Source organism: Pristiophorus japonicus, chromosome 15 (assembly GCF_044704955.1).
Source record: "Pristiophorus japonicus isolate sPriJap1 chromosome 15, sPriJap1.hap1, whole genome shotgun sequence".
Classification (NCBI taxonomy): domain Eukaryota; kingdom Metazoa; phylum Chordata; class Chondrichthyes; family Pristiophoridae; genus Pristiophorus; species Pristiophorus japonicus.
The window spans coordinates 139,548,455-139,569,142 of record NC_091991.1 but is presented as its reverse complement, the minus strand read 5'-3'; the positions used below and the strand labels follow the sequence as shown (position 1 = coordinate 139,569,142).

Below are 20,688 nucleotides of genomic sequence, written 5' to 3'. Positions count from 1 at the left end.
CCACCTGCAAGAGCAGATGGGGCCTTGGTTTAACATCTCATCTGAAAAATGGCATCTCCAACAGTGCAGCACTCCCTCAGTACTGCACTGGAGTGCCAGCCTAGATTTTTGCACTCTAAGTTCCTGGAGTGGGATTTGAACACACAACCTTCGGACCCAAGAGGCAAGAGTGCTACCCACTGAGCCACAGCTGACACTACATAGGAGGAGGATTGTTTGGAGGATTGGTGATTCGGTCAAGCCTGAAACAAAGCTTATTGGAATTTTCATCTGGCATGGTACTCCTTTAATTGGAGCAATCATAGGCAACTAGCCCCTGTCTACTTTCACAGTGGCAAACTTGCCTGCATTATCATTTTTTTTTAAATGGCAATATTAGCCAAACAACCTTGAGCTGATTAGGTTCTACTTACAGGCAACGACCTAAGTCGTACCCCTCTCCCTGCACCGGACAACATCTCTCCAGATGGTGTTTGTGTACTTGTCTCACTTCCCCTATACACAAATACTAAAGAAACTTATTTTAGCAAACAGAAACCCAGTTTCAATTTATAATACTGGGTCCAGCTAAAAAAATATATGAAAAAGCTAAATGCAGAGCTTTTATGCTTTGAAGCACACACACTCTAAAATTCCACTGCTATGTGACTGAACTAATCCAATCTTACTGCAGAGCACATAAATCTAGGCTGACACTCCATTGCAGTGCTGAGGGAGTGCTACACTGTCGGAGATGCCGTCTTTCAGATGAGACGTTAAACCAAGGCCCTGCTTTCTCAGGTGGAGTATATTGAAGATCAGGGGAGTTATCCCCGGTATCCTGGCCAATATTTATCCCTCAATCAGCATAACAAAAACAGATTATCTGGTCATTATCACATTGCTGTTTGTGGGAGTTTGCTGTGTGCAAGTTGGCTGTTGCGTTTCCCACATTACAACAGTGACTGAACTCCAAAAGTACTTCATTGGCTGTAAAGCGCTTTGAGACATCCAGTGATTCGTGAAAGGAGCTATATAAATGCAAGTCTTTCTTTCTTTCAGTGTGACTGACTGACCCATGAAGCTGCTAACCAGTTCTGTGCGTAACTGGTTCATGACTTTTTCCCCTTACTATCTCTAATCTCCACCCACAATGATTCAACATTTTGTTCATTAGAGCCAATATCGTCTCTCACAACTGCCCTGATATCATTCTTCATTAACAGAGCTACCCCACCTCCCTTCCCCTCTTGTCTATCTTTCCGAATTGTCAGATACCCCTGTATGTTTAATTCCTAGTCTTGGCCACCCTGCAACCACGTTTCAGTAATGGCCACCAAATCCTAACCATTTGTAATGATTTGTGCCGTCAACTCATTTACTTTGTTTCGAATGCTGCGTGCGTTTAGGTAAAGTGTTTTAATACTAGTTTTTAAACCATGATTTTTAGTTTTGACCCCTCCTGCAGCCCCTTTATATTCATACATATTGCCCCTTCCTATCACCTTGTGGTTTACACTTACCCCAGTGCTACTCTGCTCTGTTGCCTCCTGCCTTTTGCATTCTTTCTTGGGGTTCTGTTCATCCGAGCTCTCACCCACCCTAACTAGCTCAGAGCCCTCTCCTGGGTTCCCATCCCCCTGCCAAGCTAGTTTAAAGCCCTCCCAACCGTACTATCAAAACAGCCCGTGAGAACATTGGTCCCGTCTCTGTTGAGGAGCTCTTTCATAATGCTCAACAAAAATATATTCCAGTGAAAAAGAAGGGCGGTAAGAGAAGGGATAACCAGCCGTGGATAACCAAGGAAATAAAAGAGAATATCAAATTAAAAACCAGTATGTAAAAGGTGGCCAAGGTTAGTGGGAAACTAGAAGATTGGGAAAATTTTAAACGACAGCAAAGAATGACTAAGAAAGCAATGAAGAAAGGAAAGATAGATTACGAAAGTAAACTTGCGCAAAACATAAAAACAGATAGTAAAAGCTTTTACCGATATATAAAACGGAAAAGAGTGACTAAAGTAAATGTTGGTCCCTTAGAAGATGAGAAGGGGAATTTAATAATGGGAAATGTGGAAATGGCTGAGACCTTAAACAATTATTTTGCTTCGGTCTTCACAGTGGAAGACACAAAAACCATGCCAAAAATTGCTGGTCACGGGAATGTGGGAAGGGAGGACCTTGAGACAATCACTATCACTAGGGGGGTAGAGCTGGACAGGCTAATGGGTAGACAAGTCCCCCGGTCCTGATGAAATGCATCCCAGGGTATTAAAAGAGATGGCGGAAGTTATAGCAGATGCATTCGTTATAATCTACCAAAATTCTCTGGACTCTGGGGAGGTACCAGCGGATTGGAAAGCAGCTAATGTAACGCCTTTGTTTAAAAAAGGGGGCAGACAAAAGGCAGGTTACTATAGGCCGGTTAGTTTAACATCTGTAGTGGGGAAAATGCTTGAAGCTATCATTAAGGAAGAAATAGCGGGACATCTAGATAGGAATAGTGCAATCAAGCAGACGCAACATGGATACATGAAGGGGAAATCATGTTTAACTAATTTACTAGAATTCTTTGAGGATATAACGAGCATGGTGGATAGAGGTGTACCGATGGATGTGGTGTATTTAGATTTCCAAAAGGCATTCGATAAGGTGCCACACAAAAGGTTACTGCAGAAGATAAAGGTACGCGGAGTCAGAGGAAATGTATTTGCATGGATAGAGAATTGGCTGGCTAACAGAAAGCAGAGAGTCAGGATAAATGGGTCCTTTTTGGGTTGGAAATCGGTGGTTAGTGGTGTGCCACAGGGATCGGTGCTGGGACCACAACTGTTTACAATATACATAGATGACCTGGAAGAGGGGACAGAGTGTAGTGTAACAAAATTTGCAGATGACACAAAGATTAGTGGGAAAGCGGGTTGTGTAGAGGACACAGAGAGGCTGCAAAGAAATTTAGATAGGTTAAGTGAATGGGCTAAGGTTTGGCAGATGGAATACAATGTCGGAAAATGTGAGGTCATCTACCTTGGGGAAAAAAACAGTAAAAGGGAATATTATTTGAATGGGGAGAAATTACAACATGCTGCGGTGCAGAGGGACCTGGGGGTCCTTGTGCATGAATCCCAAAAAGTTCGTTTGCAGGTACAGCAGGTAATCAGGAAGGCGAATGGAATGTTGGCCTTCATTGCGAGAGGGATGGAGTACAAAAGCAGGGAGGTCCTGCTGCAACTGTACAGGGTATTGGTGAGGCCGCACCTGGAGTACTGTGTGCAGTTTTGGTCACCTTACTTAAGGAAGGATATACAAGCTTTGGAAGGGGTACAGAGACGATTCACTAGGCTGATTCCGGAGATGAGGGAGTTACCTTATGATGATAGATTGAGTAGACTGGGTCTTTACTCGTTGGAGTTCAGAAGGATGAGGGGTGATCTTATAGAAACATTTAAAATAATGAAAGGGATAGACAAGATAGAGGCAGAGAGGTTGTTTCCACTGGTCAGGGAGACTAGAACTAGGGGGCACAGCCTCAAAATACGGGGGAGCCAATTTAAAACCGAGTTGAGAAGGAATTTCTTCTCCCAGAGGGTTATGAATCTGCGGAATTCTTTGCCCAAGGAAGCAGTTGAGGCTAGCTCATTGAATATATTCAAATCATAGATAGATAGATTTTTAACCAATAAGGGAATTAAGGGTTATGGGGAGCGGGCGGGTAAGTGGAGCTGAGTCCACGGCCAGATCAGCCATGATCTTGTTGAATGGCGGATCAGGCTCGAGGGGCTAGATGGCCTACTCCTGTTCCTAATTCTTATGTTCTTATGTTCTTATGTTCTTATTAATGTTGGGGAAGTCCAGAACCAGGGGTCACAGTCTAAGGATCAGGAGTAAGCCATTTAGGACCGAGATGAGGAGAAACTTCTTCACCCAGAGAGTGGTGAACCTGTGGAATTCTCTACCACAGAAAGTTGTTGAGGCCAATTCACTAAATATATTCAAAAAGGAGTTAGATGTAGTCCTTACTACTAGAGGGATCAAGGGGTATGGCGAGAAAGCAGGATGGGGTACTGAAGTTGCATGTTCAGCCATGAACTCATTGAATGGCAGTGCAGGCTCGAAGGGCCGAATGGCCTACTCCTGCACCTATTTTCTATGTTTCTATGTTTCTATGTGACAGAGTAGTTCTAGATACTAGTGCCTAGATAGTAATCAGCCTTGGCTCATTGGTAGTGCTCTTGCCTCTGAACCAGAAAGTCATGGGTTCATAAGCCCCATTCCAGAGACTTAAGCATGTAATCCAGGCCAATCGCTTCAGTGCAGTACTGAGGGAGTGCTACACTGCTGGAGGTGCCATCTGTCCATTGAGATGTTAAAATGAGGTCGTGTGTGTCCACACATGGGTGAATGTAAATGATCACATGGTACTATTTGAAGAGCAGGGTAATTCTGGCCAAAATTTACTCCTCAACCAGCATATTAAAAGAAAGATTATACCTGGTTATTTATCTCATTGCTGTTTGTGGGACCTTGCTGTGTGAAATTGATTGCCACGTTTCCCTACATTACAACAGTGACTACACTACAAAAGTACTTCATTGGCTCTAAAGCATTTGGGGATGTTCTGAGCTCATGAAAGGCGCTATATAAATGGAAGTCCTTTCTTTCTAGCCGGCCCCACAATTGTGCAGCCTTAGTGCTGCCCAACTAATTGATCCCATGATAGCACAATCCTATTGCTTTGTGTATCCTAAATGTTATTCAGTTTTAAGCAACAGTTTTTTTGTTGCATGGTGGCATGTTACTGTAGATCCACAATATCATTAAACAAAGTAAACCGAATCAGGAAAATAACACATTTGAATTGCTCTACAGTAAAGTGTCCGTATTCAGGGCTTTGTATCACTGATGGTGACAATGTTCAGCACAGTAAGATCTCATTATCAGCATCGCCACCAGGAGGTACCCTGTGGTACTGCAGCAGTTTGAAACGATCCATAATTTTATTTGGTATTTAGCCAATAATTCATCACATCTAATCCAGAAATTTTACATATCAGTGACTGTTTGGGCATGGGTGAGTGTTTGACTGCCCTTCAGTATTGTTGGTTGGCATTCAGCAGGGGGAGGTTTTGAATGCAATGCAGTAATACGAGATGGCAAGAAGTACTGGAGTGGGCGCTATCCAGAGGTGCCAGGTGGCATGAAAGAGGGACAACGTTTGAATCCCATTCGGTAATGCCAGGTGAGGTGAGACAGGGGAGAGAGTTTGAGCAGCAGGTGTCAGCTGCAGTGGGCTTGTACCGTGCCATTTGTTTCCCTTGAAGTGAAGGTATGGTTCTGAAATGTGAGGTTATCACCCTTCAGTGCTGTGCACTGGAATCTTGGCCCACTGCAGTATGACTACACAGACTTACTGCTAACATATATCCACATCTGTTTTCATAATAGCAGTGTGAAATGACAATCAACTCCAACAATGGAGTGAGTTAGGGTTGACTTGTGAGTGGAGCATCAGCATTAGTATAATTCTCTCTCCACAGGTGCTGCCCGACCTGCTGAGCATTTCCAGCATTTTCTGTTTTTACTTCAGATTTTCAACATCCACAGTATTTTGATTTTATATTAGTATAATGTATGTTGGCAGACTAAGAAGTAAATTTACCCGCAACAGCCATGTTACAATCAAGATGCGCCAGTGCATAACTGGGAAATTTGTGCCACACACGCACCGGTACACAGAATCCCAAATTAGTTTATTCTGGAGTATTAAAGGTGAAAGTGCATCGGGACCTGCAGTGGTCTAGACTTGCAGCTGGCAGGCCTGTACACGGCTGTACACCAGATAGCATCAATTATGATAACAATACAGTAAGATTAACAACCACTGAGTGCTGAGCACTAGACACGGCAAAGGCTAAATTTCTTTCATTCCTTGAAAGAATAAAACATGTTTACTATTTATTTCTGTGGAAAAATCAAAACCCTAACCCAATCAGAACCCAAACCCAAGCAGGCCAGAGGGACACGATATGAAATGCTAATGTCTGAGAAACATGAAAGACTAACAGCAGTGACATTATTTGTAATGCTGCAAGAGGACCCCAAAAGGAATGGTGGAACATTTTCTGTGTCATGTTTCAGCCAAAGCCTTGACTTGACTCGATGTCACTCAGGCCCCGAACTTGGTGCACTCACTATCCGCTGCCGCCCACTGCCGCCGAGTTTTCTGGGCGGTCTCCCCTCCGTGCAAGTTAGGTGGCGGCCTCCCACCGGCGAGGAGGGAAGACGGCTGGGAACCGCCCGCTGACGCACAACTCACATAAGTGTCCTCCCGCCCGCCGAGCTGCCAGTTTGTTCCGGGCAGGAGTCCGCTGCAGCAGGAGAAGGACCGCCACGTGGAGGCAGATCTAACCTCAACGGTAAGTAAGAAGACCTGCAAAAAAAGGTTCGTAAACTTCTTTTCTTTATTTTTATTCCAGCGATTCAGGTGGATGAGGTCCCCTAGTGTTTTTTTTATTTCTTGGAAATGTTTAATTTTATATGTTCCCCCCCCCTCCCTGGGCCCAACTCAATCCTCAGCGGTACTTTGTCGAGGATTGCATTTGCTGCCGACATTGAGAGCTCCCGCCCGCTGCCACCCATATTCAGGGCATAAGTCGCTGTTTTGCCACCAGGCGGTCTTTCCAGGACTTTTCTACGAAACTCCCACCCAAAGTACCGTCAGGTATCTCAGCGGTCCTTTGGGCAGCACTGGGGCGGAACTTAGCTACCACCAAGTTCGGGGCCTCGGTATCTTACCCCTCAAAACCTAGCTGGGAAGGTGACTTTCTGAAAGGAGATAAAGTAACAAAGTGCAAAGGGAGGGAAAAAAGAGGCACTACAAGAATAGCAACAGACACGTGTATGCATTCTTTTTCTGACCTAGTGATGCTGCACTTTTAAATATTACAAGTTAAATCACGACTTGCTCTTCTATCTTGAGAAAACATTTCAAACGTAGACACACTCCTCAGCAGCAGTGACAGGCACTGTGTTTGTTATAATAAGGCAAACTTTATTACATTGAATGTTTAACAATAGTAGAAAATCGAACCTCGAAAAGCTGGAACCAAACTTTATAACAAGGGTAGTGTTAGAAGACATCATTATTAGAGAGCGAAACATATTGAGTTAATGTTACAACCGAGAGCCTTATAATGAAGGTAGGGGTAATCAAAATGATATTAGAACTGAGGGTGGGGTGCCTGATGTTTTATCACTGAGAGTCTTATAATTGAGGGTGGGCTATATAACAATTGGGTGGGATTTATAAGAGTGCAGGTGCAAGTACTTATCCCAAAACAATGTCCCTGGTCGATTATGTAAAATGAGCTGTCTGGTCAGCCTTTTTACATGTCTTCTTGGAGCTGTTACATGTGCTTGAAGGGAGTTGACTGGTGTTATTCTGTGACATAAATTGTTTTTCACAGTCTGATAGAGCTACAACTCACTGCTAGCAGCAAAACAGTTGAAATTGGTGTGGCTCAGCCAAATAAGAATAGACGAAGGGTTCTGATGAAAGATATGCCCCAAGACATGAACTTTTTCTCTTGTAAGATGACAACAGATATTTCTGTTTTTATTTCAAATAAGAATCCAGCAGTGGATGTGAAGAAGGCTATGCGCTAGAGAATGAGGTAATACATCAGTTTAAATGGCTGTTGTACCAAGGAGATGGAGAAGTGTCCATCAGCGGCATTAGAGGATCTATAGACATCCAACGACAGTAACAACCTGCATTTATATAGCAACATAATAGGTACAAAACAGCCCAGGACATTTTACAGAGAGACGTTAGAGGAATGGATGCCAAGCTCTGGGAGAAAGGTTAGGAGAGGTGACTGAAGGCTATTTCAAAAAAATGGATTTTGAGAGTGGTTTAAAAGACAGAGAAGTAGAAAGGTGTAGAGATTAGTCAGGGTAGGAGTTCCAGAGAGTAGAGTTGGGGTGACTCAAAGTTCTGCCACTGATAAAAAAAAGAAAGACTTGGATTTATATAGCGCCTTTCATGACCACCGGATGTCTCAAAGTGCTTTACAACCAATTGAGTACTTTTTGTAGTCACTATTGTAATGTGGGAAACGCGGCAGCCAATTTGCACACAAGCAAGCTCCCACAAACAGCAATGTGACAATGGCCAGATAATCTGTTTTTGTTGTGTGGTTGAGGGATAAATATTGGCCAGGACACTAGGGATAATTCCCCTGCTCTTCTTCAAAATAGTGCCATGGTATCTTTTACATCCACTTGAGAGAGCAGACAGGGCCTCAGTTTAACGTCTCTTCCAAAAGACAGCATGTCCAACAGTGCAGCACTCCCTTAGTACTGCACTGGAGTGTCAGCCTAGAAGTTTTGTGCTCAGTCCCTGGAGTGGTACATGAACCCACAACTTTCTGACTCAGAGGCAAGAGTGCCACCCACTGAGCCACAGCTGACGCTGGTGGAGTAAAAGAAGGGGAGTTGCACAGAAGGCCAGAGTCGGAGGACCAAATGGTATGGAAGGGTTCTATGGCTATAGAAGGTTGCAGGAACAGTAAAGAGTGAGGCCATGGAAGGATTTGAGCATGAGGACAAAGATTTTAAATTGGGTGCACTGAGCAGTAAGTAAACAATGTAGGTTAGTGAGGACAAGTGGGATGGGCAAGTGGGATTGAGCTGGACAGAATGTGGACAGCTGTGTTTTGGCCAGGTTGGAGATTATGGGTGGTAGGGAATGAAAGGCCAGCAATGGAAGCATTGGAGAAATCAAGTCTAGAGGTGACAGAAGCATGATGAGGATTTCAGTACCAGGGGATCGGAGGTAGGGCCAGAGGTGAGCAATGTTGCATAAGCGGAAATAAGGCGCACTTGCTGGTGGCGAGGATGTGGGCTATGAAATTCAACTCGGGGTTCAGGGAGGGGGGAAATTCTAATAGTGGGATTGAGTTTATGGTGAGCACAAAAAATGATAGCTTCAGTGTTCTTCATGTTCAGTTGAAGGAAGTTGTGACTCAAACAAGACTTGATGTCACACAGGCAGTCCAACGTGATTGTGGAATCAACAATACTCATAGTGATATAGACATTTGGAAGATGACCCTGTATCTGCAAATGATGTCACTGAGAAGCAGCACATGGATAAAGTAAAATGAGGGGGCAATGATAGGTCCTTGGGGGATTCTTGAGGTGATAGTGTGGGATTAGGAACAGAAGCTATTGCTTCATCTTGATAGGAGCAGAACCACAGATCTGGGGAGAAAAGAAAGTCAATTTTGTGAAGAGGGCAATAGAAACATAGAAACATAGAAAATAGGTGCAGGAGTAGGCCATTCAGCCCTTCGAGCCTGCACCGCCATTCAATGAGTTCATGGCTGAACATGCAACTTCAGTACCCCATTCCTGCTTTCTCGCCATACCCCTTAATCCCCCTTGTAGTAAGGACTACATCTAACTCCTTTTTGAATATATTTAATGAATTGGCCTCAACAACTTTCTGTGGTAGAGAATTCCACAGGTTCACCACTCTCTGGGTGAAGAAGTTTCTCCTCATCTCGGTCCTAAATGGCTTACCCCTTATCCTTAGACTGTGACCCCTGGTTCTGGACTTCCCCAACATTAATAAGAACATAAGAACATAAGAACATAAGAATTAGGAACAGGAGTAGACCATCTAGCCCCTCGAGCCTGCTCCGCCACCCAACAAGATCATGGCTGATCTGGCCATGGACTCGGCTCCACTTACCCGCCAGCTCCCCATAACCCTTAATTCCCTTATTGATTAAAAATCTATCTATCTGTGATTTGAATATATTCAATGAGCTAGCCTCAACTGCTTCCTTGGGCAGAAAATTCCACAGATTCACAACCCTCTGGGAGAAGAAATTCCTTCTCAACTCGGTTTTAAATTGGCTCCCCCGTATTTTGAGGCTATGCCCCCTAGTTCTAGTCTCCCCAACCAGTGGAAACAACCTCTCTGCCTCTATCCTGTCTATCCACTTCATTATTTTAAATGTTTCTATAAGATCACCCCTCATCCTTCTGAACTCCAACGAGTAAAGACCAAGTCTACTCAATCTATCATCATAAGGTAACCCGCTCATCTCCAGAATCAGCCTAGTGAATCGTCTCTGTACCCCCTCCAAAGCTTGTATATCCTTCCTTAAGTAAGGTGACCAAAACTGCACACAGTACTCCAGGTGCGGCCTCACCAATACCCTGTACAGTTGCAGCAGGACCTCCCTGCTTTTGTACTCCATCCCTCTCACAATGAAGGCCAACATTCCATTCGCCTTCCTGATTACCTGCTGCACCTGCAAACTAACTTTTTGGGAAAGAGTTTCATGCACAAGGACCCCCAGGTCGCTCTGCACTGCAGCATGTTGTAATTTCTCCCCATTCAAATAATATTCCCTTTTACTGTTTTTTTTCCCCCAAGGTGGATGACCTCACATTTTCTGACATTGTATTCCATCTGCCAAATCTTAGCAAGGAGGGATAACATGCTGTAGTGTTTTTGTTTTAACTCTCTTTGCTCTTTAGGGTAATCAGAGACAAAATCAACCAAGGCTTTAAACTTTTCTAACAATTGATTTTATTACAATTAAAATACAAGTTTTACAGATGGAGATTCATACAACCTTTAAATCAGAAGTGCAGCTCAGAATGGCTAATTCTTCTGCTTCGGAAGACTGAGCGATTAATAATCCATCGACATCCTACGTAGTGTTCCTCTGGTCTGTTTCGTGGACTGACTCCTTCATTCACTTTACAATGGCAGCTTTTATAACATTCTTGCTGACAAAAACAAACTTTTCAGTAACTGTCCATTCTCTCTCTCTCATGGTGATACAAGACTGATGCTACCAAACAGCACCTGCTGTTTAGGACCGTTTCCCAGTCTTTCAAGGCCTCTTTATTCGTAGCCTTCCAGACAGCCTGAATAACACTTCACAAATCTGGCCAACCTTTCCAGCGTGCCACTGTGGTCAGTTTAACAGTTCCTTTGTTCAATTAATACTTTAACCAAACTCAGCTCCCTTTACAGGTAATTAATCCAGATTTCTAGCTAATCCTTTAGTTTCCTTAAAACTGGTATTGAAAAGTACAAAATCCTTCAGTACCATGGTTAGTCACAGAAGATGTCATTCATGAATTTGGCTCGGATTGCTTCAGTGCTATATGATGGGTGGGAGCCAGAGTAAAGGGATTCAAACAAGGAGTTTTGAGAGAGATGGGCATAGAGTTGAGCGGCAATAGCATGCCCAAGGACCTGAGAGAGGAAAGGGAGATTAGGGGGGCCAGGGTGTGTCAAATGTGGGTGTTCTTGGTAGTGGGTGATGACTTATAGGATAGAATCATAGAATGTTACAGCACAGAAGGCCATTCAGCCTGCCATGCCTGTGTTGGCGCTTTGAAAGAGCTGTTCAAATTAGTCCCACTCCCCAGCTTTTTTCCCATAATTAGTCCTCTTCAATTATGTCTGATTGCCTTTTAAAAGTTCCTATGGAATCTGATTCCACATCCTTGCAGGTAGTGTGTTCCAGATCTTGGCAACCCCTGTGTTAAGAAATTTCTCCTCATTCCCCTCTAGTTCTTTTGTCAATTATTTTAAATCTGTGACCTTTGGTTACTGAACCACCTGGCAGACGAAATAGTTTCTCTGTTTGCTCTATCGAACTCCCTAATCATTTTGAATACCTGTTAGATCTCCTCTTAACCTTTTCTGCTCTCGGGTGGTGATTTTGAAGGGGACAGGGACAGTGCAAAGATTAATGAACACATAGAACAGACTTCTGAGTATGGTGGTTGAGATTTAAAAAATTATAGATGGATGCAGTGATCAGGGAACTATGGGGTATTTTTGAATGGATGAACTATGAGGGGCCAAATGTTCACTTCCATCTAACTTATGATATAAATCATGCCTAAATACTTCGACTCTAGTACGAAGGATGATTATATGAAATGCAAATGAAATGTGCAACAGCAAATCCTCATGGAGTTCTGCAAAACTATGGCAAAAATACTTGGAAGCGTCTGCTTGTAGAAGGGACGGGAGGAATGAACTACAGCTCCCATGATGCACGGTGTGATCCCGCCCCGCGCGGTGTGCGATGGGAAGTGTACGCACGCTGGGGCGGGGGGTGAACTACAGCTCCCGTGATGCTTTGCGGGCACGTTGCCCCTCCTCTTGGGGCGGCGCCGTGCGTGCTACGTGCGTGCGTGCGGTGGTTGAGTGGCGGGCGGGTGCTGTCTCTCCTGAAAGTGGCGGCGCCGGGTGAGAGCGGCGGGCTGTGCTGAGCGCGGCAGATGGAGCGCTGCGCGCCTAGGGCCCTGCTCGCAGTGGCACTGCTGGCCGCGGCTACACCCGGAGAGCTGGAGACGGACGGAGGCTGGTGAGAGAACTTCCTCCTCTGATCATGTGGGGTGGAGCGTTACTCGATCCCGGAAATTAGTTATAGCCCAAGGCATGGAAGCATCAATGATAAAGTTGTAAGGAGCTGTTCCCCCCACCAAGGATCTAGCCCTTGGCCCCTCTCCTATTTCTCAACTACATGCTGCCACTTGGCGACATCATTCGAAAACACGGCGTCACTTTCCACATGTACGCTGACGACACCCAGCTCTACCTCCCCACCCCTCCGCGATCTCCAAATTGTCAGACTGCTTGTCCGACATCCAGTACTGGATGAGCAGAAATTACCTCCAACTAATTATCGGGAAGACATTGTCTTCGGTCTTCGCCACAAACACTGTTCCCCAGCAACGATTCGATCCCTCTCCCTGGCAACTGCCTGAGGTTGAACCACACTGTTCGCAACCTCGATGTCTTATTTGACCCTGAGCTGAGCTACCAACCCCCATATCCGCTCCATCACCAAGACTGCCTACTTCCACCTCCATAACATCTCCACCTCTGTCCCTGCCTCAGCTCATTTGCTGCTAAAGCCCTCATCCATGCCTTTCTTACCTCTAGACTTGACTATTCCAATGCACATTTTTTTTCAGCCTACCACCTTACATTGTAAACTTTAGTTCATCCAAAACTCTACTGCCCGTATCCCAACTTGCACCAAGTCCTGTTCACCCATCACACCTACGTTCGCTGACCTACGTTGGCTGCCAGTCTGGCAACACCTCAATTTTTGAAAATTCTCATCCTTGTTTTCAAATGTCTCCATGGCCTCACCCCTCCCTACCTCTGTAACCTCCTCCTGTCCTACAACACTCCGAGATCTTTGCGCTCCTTCTATTCTAGCCTCTTGTGCATCCCTGATTTTCATCACTTGACCATTGGCAGAAGTGCCTTCAGCTGCCTAGGCTCTAAGCTCTGGAATTTCCTCCTTAAACCTCTCCACTTCTCTACCTCTCTTTCTTTGCCTTTATGACACTCCTCTTTTGGTCAAGCTTTTGGTCACCTGCCCTAATTTCTCCTTTTGTGGCTCGGTGTCATTTTTGTCTTGTATTACTCCTGTGCAGCACCTTGGAATATTTTACTACGTTAAAGGCACTATATAAATACAAGTTGTTATTGTTTATGGTCTTATCCACTTGCGTCACCTTTATGAATCGGTATATCAGCACACCAAGGTTTTAAGGAGAGTCTAAAAGGATGGAAGAGAGCTAGAGAGGCAGAGAGGTTTAGGCAGGTAATTCCAGAGCTTAGGGCCTACGCAACAGAAGGCACGGGCACCAATGGATGACCTCAACTTTACGTAGGATAGAATGTGGGAGGACAGCTAGGAGCGCATTGGTATAGTCAAGTCTAGAGTAGCAAAGGCACGGATGAGGGTTTCAGCAGCGGATGAACTGAGTTAAGAGCGGAGACGGGCGATGTTACAGAGGTGGAAATAGGCGGTCTTGGTTATGCTGCGGATATGTGGTCGGAATCTAATTTCAGGGTCAAATATGACACCTAGATTGCAAACAGTGTGGTTCTACCTCAGACAGATGCTAGGAGAGGGATGGAGTCAGTGGCTAGGGAACGGAGTTTGTGGCGGGGATCAAAGATAATGGCTTCTATCTTCCCAATATTTAATTGGAGAACATTTCTGCTCATCCAGTACTGGATGTCGGACAAGCAGTCTGACAATTTAGAGCCTGTAGAGAGGTTGAGAAGGGTAAGGGTGAGGGTGGGGGTGGTGAGGTAGAGCTGGGTGTCGTCGCCGTACATGTGGAAACTGACATTGTGTTTTCGAATGACGTCGCCAAGGGGCAGTATGTAGATGAGAAATAGGAGGGGGCTAAGGATAGATCCTTGGGGGATTCCAGAAGTAACGATGCGGGAGTGGGAAGAGAAGCCATTGCTGGTGATTTTCTGACTACAGTTAGATAGATAATGGAACCTGGCGAGTGCTGTCCCACCCAGCTGGACGATGGTGGAATGGTGGAGAGGCATTGGAGGAGGATGGCGTGGTCAACTGTGTCAAAGGCTGCAAACAGGTTGGAAGGACGAGGAGGGATAGTTTATCTTTGTCACAATCACAAAGGACGTCATTTGTGACTTTGATGAGAGGCATTTCAATAGTGTGGCAGGGGCGGAGATCGGTTGGAGGGATTCAAACATGGAGTTCCGGGAAAGATGGGCATGCATTTGGGAGGCGACAACATGTTCAAGGACTTTGGAGAGGAAAGGGAGATTGGAAATGGGGCGGTGGTTTGCAAGGACAGTGAGGCCAAGGGTTGTTTTTTGGAAGAGAGGGGTGATGACGGCAGATTTGAAGGAGAGGAGGACAGTATCTGAGGAGAGCGAACAGTTAACAAAGTCAGCTAACTTGGGAGCCAGAAAAGGAAGTTGGGTAGTCAGCAGTTTGGTGGAAATAGGGTCGAGGGAGCAGGAAGTGTGTCTCATGGACAAGATGAGTGTGGAGAGGTCAAAGGGGGAGATCGGAGAGAAACTGGACAAAGTTGCGACTTCAGGGCTTCCTTAGAGGAAGTTTGGCCCGGTGGGCTAGGGGAGGGAAGGGAAGTGGCAGAGGCAGCAGAACGGATGATCTCCGTCTTGGAGACAAAGAAGTCCATGAGCTCCTCACACTTGTTGTCGGAGGTGAGGGTGGAGGAGACAGGGGAGAGGGGTTTACGAAGACGGTTAGCAGTTGAGAGGGATTATCTTTGCATGCCAGAATGATCCTGGAATAGTTGTAAGAGAGTTTGGAGAGAGTTTTTTCCAAGGGTGGACAGTGAAGGAAGTAGGGTTGGGTGAGAGAAAGGGGATGTGGGTGGAGAGCGATACAAGGAAGTGGTCAGAGATGGCCTTATCTGCAATTGACATGGTGAGAATAGCAAGACCACAAGAGATGGCAATGTCAAGCCGTGAATATGGGTTGGGGAGTTCACATGAAGGGAGAGATTAAGGGAGGATAGGAGGGTAGTGAACTCAGAGGAGAGAGAGCATGAAGAATTGAGATGGAGGTTGAAATCACCGAGGATGAGAAGTAACTCGGTGGGGAGGCTGAATGAGGAAAGCAGTGAAGATATCAAAAATGTTATGGTACTTGGGTGAGCATAGAGAACAGGAATTTTAAATAAGAGGTGAGAGGGGTGGAATAAGGTGAGATGCTCGAAGGAAGAGGAAGTGCCGGAGAAGTAGGGGGATAGACCAAGGTGTGATTTGCTGATGAGAGCCACATCGTCACCACAGCAGTCTGAGCGAGGTAAGTGGTGGAAGGTATAGCCAGGCAGGGAAGCTTCATTTAAGGGTAAGGTGTCATTGCTCCTCAACCGTCAGGGCCATGATGTCGATGCAATTATCCACGATAAGCTCATGGATGGCAAGGGCCTTGGTCACAAGTGAACGGACAGTCTGGAGGGAGAGGGACGGTGAGGGTTGACCACTGCCAGCGTCCACAGGGTGGGTGGTGAGTTGGACGGTGAGGAGATTGGCGAGATTAGCCCCCAACTGAATGGGAAGGTCGGCAAAAGAGTAGGATGGGATAGTTAGGGTTGCTGCCCATATGGAGGCAGCGTCGAGTGCCTCGAAGGGGCCTTCGTAGGATGCCAAGAGCGGCACTAAAGGAAGCTGTAGGTTTATCAAGGAGGGAGTCAAGCCTGGAACAGTGACAGGAGAGTAGGAAAATCAAAGAGTAATGAAGGGTTAGGGTAGGGATTTGGGAGGGCAGAGTATCTGAGAGAGGAAAGATGAAAGGAGGCATGACGACAGGAGCGAGCGGTCAGGGAGAGATAGAGAGAAAAGGAAAAGAGGAAAAAAAAGTAGAAAAAGCAATGAATGGGTCGGGTCCGGAGCGGCAGCCAAAGTGCGCACGTGAATGCACACTGGGAAAAGCTCAGGTTACATAGGCTTGGTTATGTAGTAATTATGTAGCCGGGAATAAGTTGGAGACAATAGTAGGGTGACCAGGGTAAAAATCAGAGGTCCTGTGGATGGATGAAGCTGATGTAAGCAAGCTGGAGCCAGCGCGGAGCATTGACGAACCGCCGTCCAAAGCAGGCGAGTGAAGTCCAGAAGCTATTTGAAGGGTAGCGAGTTCAAGAATGGAGGTTGTTGTCGTAAGAATGAGAGTCGGTAGCGGTGCAGAAAGATGATGGCGAAATTGACGCAAGTTGGAGGTCACCGTCGATCAAAGCGGAAACGTAGTCTTGATGCCCAGAAAAGTCCAGGAGATTGGAAACCAATTGGTGAAAAGAATTCAGCAGCTTAAGACTTGAAGCAACTGAAAAGCAGAGCAAAGTCACAGCAACTGAATCAAACAGTGTAGTCAGTAGAGCAACGTGGTCCTGTTGGCAGAGGAATCCAGGTGTTGGAAGACAAATAACATGTGAAACAAAGGATGGGGAAAAAAAACATCCGGTCTGCATGGCAGCTCCATCTACACAGTGCAGACACATAGACCAGGGACATCCCCTACCCCCTGCCCTGCCCTTTACCTCACATCATGCAATCTCCTGGAAGTGGGGGAAAACTCAAGTCAATGTAGGAAAAGCTTTCCAACAACCTGCATTTATATAACACCTTTAAAGTAGGTGGGTTTTAAAGAGAGTCTTCAAGGAGGATGGAGAGGTTTAGGGAGGGAATTCCAGTGTGAAGCCATGTGGCTGAAGTCACGGCCACCATTGATTGGTGAAGGTAGGGGATGTGCAAGAGGCCAGAGAAAGTTCGCTTGCTAGGCGGGGGTGTTTGTGGGACGGGAGGAGGCTTGGATGAGCTGAAGTTTATGGAGGTTGGAAGATGGGAAGCTGGCCAGAAGAGCATTGGAATAGTCAAAACTGGAGGTGACAAACGCATAGATGAGCATTTCAGCAGCAGATGAAATGGGGCAGAGGCGGGTGATGTCGAGGTGGAGGACTTAGTAGTGGAGAGGGAAATTGGAGATGGGGTACAAGAACAGAAAGTGCAACGGTATGTTTTTTGAGGGAGATAATTGTGGTTTTGAAAGGGAGTAGGACAGTAGGTGAGGAGAGGGAAGTACTTACAATTGCAGCTAGCATGGGGGCTGGGAAGGAAGTTGGATGGTCAGCAGTTTAGTGGGAATGGGGTTAATGTAGCAGGAGGTGGGTTTTATGCATGTAATGAGCTCGGAGAGGGCAATGATTACTTCGATTATGTGCTCAGGTCTCTGGAGTGGAACTTGAACCTACAACCTGACTCGGAGGCAAGAGTGCTACCACTGAGCTAAGGATGCAAAGAATGCACAGTGGTTTGCCTACTGTGGCTCTAGTGTCAACAAAACAGATTCTCTGCAGAAGACTTTCTTATCTCCACTTTTTGTTTGTTTGTACATCACTATAAACTTCTTCCATTTGTGTTTTCTGTTCTCAAGCTACAGCCACCTACTGCGAATATACCTTCCAAATCCCCAGGAGCTGTTTTTCATGATAGGTTCTGCAAATATTAAATGCTTCACTCTCATGCTTTACAAAATTGTCTGAACTATTTGATTGAATTACGGCCTGTAATTCCTTGGCCAGTTGTCTATTGTGCAATTGTGTAATAAATACTAAAGATTTGATAAACCAGAAACATGTTGCTAAAAGCCCCACTCTATGATCGACCAGCTTCCTTGATGTCATAGAGTTTTGGGTCCTATATCACAATCAGTGATTAGTTCCTTTCTGAGTTTTGTAATGAAAGCTTCCATGCAGTATTCAGACAATGGTCGGTAAGCCAAATTTTGCACAAGTATATTTAAGTTATATATGTGTGCTACATGATGGCAAAGCATTTAATGTACAGTTTATGTTTCTATGTTGTGATTGGTGTTACCAAATATCTCACAACCCCATGGCTACATCATGCTCACTAATGTAGTAAATATTCATATTTATCAATTTGCTATTGCATATTCTCTTCCAATCATGTGTTGCATAAACACAATAGAGGCAAGTTTAGATTTATTATGTTAATTAATTTTAGTATATTGTAGTTGTAGAGTGAACTTTAATGCCCTAAGACTATATGAAGCAGTTTTCACCTCTCCAGAAGAATTTGTCTGTCACTTTGAATTTTTTTTTATTCGTTGCGGGATGTAGGCAAGGCCAGCATTTATTGGCTATCCCTAACTGCCCTTGAGAAGGTGGTGGTGAGCCGCCACCTTGAACTGCTGTAGTCCGTGTGGTGAAGGTACTCCACCACTGCTGTTGGGGAGGGAGTTCCAGGATTTTGACCCAGCAACGATGAAGGAACGGCGTTATATTTCCAAGTCAGGATGTTGTGTGACTTGCCTGCCTCCCTTGTCCTTCTTGGTGGTAGAGGTCGCGGGTTTGGGAGATGCTGCCAAAGAAGCCTTGGTGAGTTGCTGCAATGCATCCTGTAGATGGTACACACTGCAGCCACGGTGCGCCGGTGGTGGAGGGAGTGAACGTTGAAGGTGGTGGATGGGGTGTCAATCAAGTGGGCTGCTTTATCCTGCCATTAACAATGATTTACAGTTAGAAATGATGAGCAAGTGTAACCCTAATTACTGTGTATTTTGATTGGAATCTTGAAATTAGTTCGGGTGTTTGAACTGTTGTGTTCTTGTGATTATTGGTTTGCTAGCACTGGCGTTGCTAATGTCTTTCCATTTCAGGAACAAACTGTTTTGGTTTCTTTCTGAACTGTTAATTTTAAAGATTTCTTTTTACAGTACCTGTGAGTCACAATGCTAGAAATGTAGATGAGTGCTCTGGCAGATTATTATATAATAGTGCTTTGGGAACTTTGCCTGTGGCATTTCAGGAATCTGAATTGATTATAGGAAAATATTCCCAGGCCCCAAGGCTGAATAAATTATACACATATAGGGCCCAAGTTTCGGATGTCCTCCCAGAATGGCGCACTCTGAGAGGCCCGCCTATTTTTTAGAATTAAAAAAGCGCCTAAAACTTACCTCGCGATTCTCCGAGTCCAGCAGGCCTGTTTCACAGCCAACGCAGCGCAGCACAAGCAGCTGGGGGCGGAGCTACAGCCCTGTGCCAAAAAGAGTGCTGGCGGCTGCGCGCGTGCGCAGTAGCTCCTGGCCCTTCCAGCGCATCCTGTCTCTGGACGACCCTATCCCTGGCCGAAGGGACGTCGCCCCTATCCTGGGCCGAGTGGCCTGCCTGCCCTTACCACCTCGGCGGCGGGCCCCGCCCGAGCAGCACCTCTTCGGCAGCGGGGCCCACCCGACTAGCTCTTCGGCAGGCTGTTGGAGGGCTCTTGGTGCTGCAGTAGGTGAGTAGAAACTTTTAATTTTTTATTTATTGATTGATTTTTAATTTTAATTTTAAAAATGTTTTTTTGATTGATTTATTGATTTAATTATCATTTAGTATTGATGATGGCTCTTTATTGGTAAAAGTGAAGTGTTTAATGCTTTGTAAAATCCCCGAACTTCCCTTTTCCCCCTCCTATCTCTCGCTACCTGTGCCTAATTTATAAAGTGTAGGCAAGGTTTTTCTGAGCGTACAAAAATCGACCCTTACTCCGTTCTAAGTTAGTTTGGAGTAACTTTTCGCTGCCTAAACTTGCAAAACAGGCATAAGTGGCTGGTAACGCCCCCTTTTGAAAAAAAACTGTACTAAAACTAAACTATTGTAACTAACTAGAACTGGAGCAAACTAAATGCCGAGAATTGCGATTTCTAAGATACTCCAAACTAAACTAGTTGCTCCAAAAAAATAGGAGCAACTCGAGCCGAAACTTAGGCCCACAGTTCTGTAAAATAACAGTGGTCTGTACAGGTATATCCATGTGAATGGTATAACTATTTTAAATATATGGTGTATATAATTAAATATTTGCCAGTGAGTTAAGTGGCCCAAATTTGGTTTTGAGGTGCAGATGTCACTTGGAAACCAGTCATGCTTTGAGGGTCTTGAGTATCTAACAAAAGAAAGAGAAACTTGCAATTTCTTTCATGTCCTGAGGATGTCCCAAAGTGCTTCACAATCAATCAATTACTTTTGAAGTCATTGTTGTTTTGTAGGCAAACCCAGGTCACATTACAGACTTCTGGATATCTGTTGCCAATTTATCATACTGAATGATTTAATCAGGTTTGCCAACTGTAATGTCCAATAACTTGGATCCAACATTTTTGCACTTCACTTTTGCAGGCAGACTGACCACTCCACGCAGATAGTTGGCAAAGGGCCCTGCAACATGGAAGTGAGAGACTCTTTGACTTATTCTGAATTTTTTCACCGGTATGTTTTTAGAGCTAAGTAAAGCACACCTAGCAATCCACTCCCCTCTTGGAGTTTGAAGTACATCTCATCT

General features: G+C 45.1%; 1 protein-coding gene across 5 annotated transcripts in view; it reads left to right on the top strand.

Moving 5' to 3' along the window:
* The first annotated feature begins 12,243 nt into the window (after positions 1–12,243).
* Positions 12,244–20,688, top strand: part of jmjd8 (jumonji domain containing 8) — a 29,212-nt gene continuing 20,767 nt past the window's right edge. The window contains exons 1-3 of one of the 5 annotated variants that reach the window (XM_070856747.1): positions 12,351–12,388; positions 18,480–18,737; positions 20,526–20,615. In XM_070856747.1, coding sequence (XP_070712848.1) covers positions 18,718–18,737; positions 20,526–20,615 — 110 coding nt within the window. In that variant the 5' untranslated portion in view covers positions 12,351–12,388; positions 18,480–18,717. Of the gene's footprint in view, positions 12,389–18,315; positions 18,738–19,394; positions 19,642–20,525; positions 20,616–20,688 lie in introns of those variants that run through there. The other 4 variants (XM_070856745.1, XM_070856746.1, XM_070856749.1 and 1 more) reach the window with 4 other exon arrangements.